This window comes from Rattus norvegicus, chromosome 4 (genome assembly GCF_036323735.1).
Source record: "Rattus norvegicus strain BN/NHsdMcwi chromosome 4, GRCr8, whole genome shotgun sequence".
Classification (NCBI taxonomy): domain Eukaryota; kingdom Metazoa; phylum Chordata; class Mammalia; order Rodentia; family Muridae; genus Rattus; species Rattus norvegicus.
In genome coordinates, this window is record NC_086022.1 from 100,985,584 (window position 1) to 100,988,271 (window position 2,688).

Genomic DNA, 2,688 nt, shown 5'->3' on the forward strand with positions numbered 1-2,688 from the left:
GTAGGATCTGATGATTTTTTGAATTTCCTCGGATTCTGTAGTTATGTCTCTCTTTTCATTTCTGTTTTTGTTAATTTGGACACACTCTCTGTGTCATCTTGTTTTTACATTTCAAATATTATCCCTTTCCTGGTTTCCCCTCCAGAATTCCACTATTTCAACCCCCACCCCAGCTTCTATGAGGGCACTACTTCACCCATCCACCTACTATTGCCTCTTTGTCCTAGCATTCTCCTACACTGGGGAATTGAACCTTCATAGGACCAAGGGGCTCTCTTTTGAATGATGCCCCAAAGCAGCAAATAGTGAATGAAAGGCCATTCAGAGACTGCCCCACCTGTGGATCTACTCATATACAGACACCAAGCCCAGACAGTATTGCAGATGCAAAAACGTGCATGTCTAGAGAAGCCTAATATAGCTGTCTCCTGATAGGCTCTGGCAGAGCCTGCCAAATACAGAGGTCTATGCTCGCAGACTATTGGACTAAGCACGGGACCCCCCAATGGAGGAGTAAGAGGAAGGACTTATGTAGCTGACAGGGCTTCCAACCCCATAGGAAGAACAACAGTATCAACCAAACAGATCTTCCAGAGCTTCCAGGGACTAAACAACCAACCAAAGAGTACACATGGAACAACCCTTGGTTCTAGTCGTTTGTGTAACAAAGACTAGATTTCTAAGACAGAAGAGACAGAGAGAGAGAAAGAGAGAGAGAGAGAGAGAGAGAGAGAGAGAGAGAGAGAGAGAATATCAAACAATTCTGAAACACTACAACACTACCACTTCCATCTTCAAGACAATTTACTCCCTTTAATTTTATATACACTAATCTGTATTCCACTTCATGTAGTGGAACATTGAAAGTCATAGCAGTATAATTTAATATTATTTAATTATTTTAAGCATAGCAGTGAACCTAGAAGCCAGAAGAATCCTACATGAAGTGCTGCAGATGGCCAAGAGCATAAAACACACTGCTGAAATTAGTTATTAATTATTTTATTTATTTACATTTCAAATGTTGTCTCCATTCCGTCTACCCCCTCCTCAAACCCACTTACACATTCGCCTGTCCCCTTTGCCTCTAAAAGAGTCCTCCCCTACCATCACACTCACATCCTTATAGAAGGGGAGTGGGAGGGGTTAGGGGGATGTTGGCCCAGAAACAGGGGAAGGGAATACCAATCGAAATGTAAATAAGAAATACTCAAGTTAATAAACATAAAAAATAAATACCCAATTTAATGAAGATGAGAAAAAATTAAAAAAAAAGTTTTATGATGTGTGGCTAGCCCCAGCCCTCCACTGGGGGCCATTTCTACCTAGTAGAGGTGGTCTCTTCAGGCTTTTTCTCATCACTTTTGGGTATTTTGGCTAATGCCATTCCTATTATGTTGTGGGAGCCTCTTGCATCTAAGTTAGATTGAATTATGCACAATTTGGTCTTCCTTCTCGTTAAACTTCATATGTTCTGTGATTTTTATCATGAATATTCTTAGCTTTTGGGCTAATAACCACTTATCACCACTGATGTATACTATGTATCTCCTTTTGAACATGTGTTATCTCTTTTAGGATATTTTCTAGTTCTATCCATTTGTCTACAAGATTTGTGATGTTCCTCAACTGGAGAAAGGATACACAAAATGAGGTACTTTCACACAATATAATACTACTTGGCTATTAAAAACACTGCTGGAATGTTAAGGTACCACAGAGGATTACAGATTGGCAACATTCCTTTTCTCTGACACAGGTGATCTAGCTTTTGTAAGAAAACCAAGAGTTCTCTCTACTGCTCCTTTTCTCAGTAATATTTATCTGCCTTTTAAATACTTCATTTTGAAGCTAACTTTCTCCATGTAAATAATGTGTGCGGAATGTGCACAGTAGCATCTACTCTTCTGTGTGAGTCCCAAAAACTCAGACTTCTCAAAGGAAACAGCTGTGTCCTCTGTTAAGGCAGAAAAGACATTGGTGATCTATATTGATGAAATTGAAGAGGGAAAAAGATAGAGCACAGAGAGGACTGCTTTGCCTCTTCTACCACAAAAAAATGTTTTTCCATTAGCTTTGCTAAAATTAGTGTGACATCTGAGAAACAGTTTCAGTGGGTAACTCACCATGAGGAACATAAGGAGCAGCTAAGCCACACACTTGTGCTTTCATGGAGGTTTATGTTATAACTTGTAACTCTGTGGGAGGAAACTTATTATATTTTTGACAGTAACAAGTGACAATATCTTCAGGTTCCAGACTGTTGATGGTGAGCAAATGATCTGTCCCAGACCCACTGCCACTGAACCTTGATGGGACTCCTGAGTGTAAATTCGAAGTATAGTAGATCAGGAGTTGAACAGTTCCATCTGGATTCTTTTGATACCAGTTTAAATAATTGCTAATACTCGCACTTGCGCTGCAACTGATGGTGATTCTGTCTCCCAGAGAGACAGACAGGGAGGATGGAGACTGGGTCATCTGGATGCCACATAGGGCACCTACGAGTAGAAAAATAATAAATACCCACATAATTAAGTATGATAAGAGAGGAACCCTCCCAAATGCCAAACCCTCCCATATTCAACACAAATTGTGGTATAATAGTGAAAATCCCATTTTAGTGTATTTACCTTGAAACCAGAGCAATAGAAACCCAAGTAACTGAAAAGGGGCCCTCATGTTCAT

At 39.9% G+C, this 2,688-nt stretch overlaps 1 gene segment (V, D, J or C); it reads right to left on the reverse strand.

The window, feature by feature from the left end:
- Nucleotides 1–2,178: 2,178 nt before the first annotated feature.
- On the reverse strand, nt 2,179–2,688 carry Igkvl-ps8 (immunoglobulin kappa variable like, pseudogene 8). The segment is given in 2 exon segments: nt 2,179–2,501; nt 2,634–2,688. Coding segments are annotated over 2 exon segments (378 nt in total).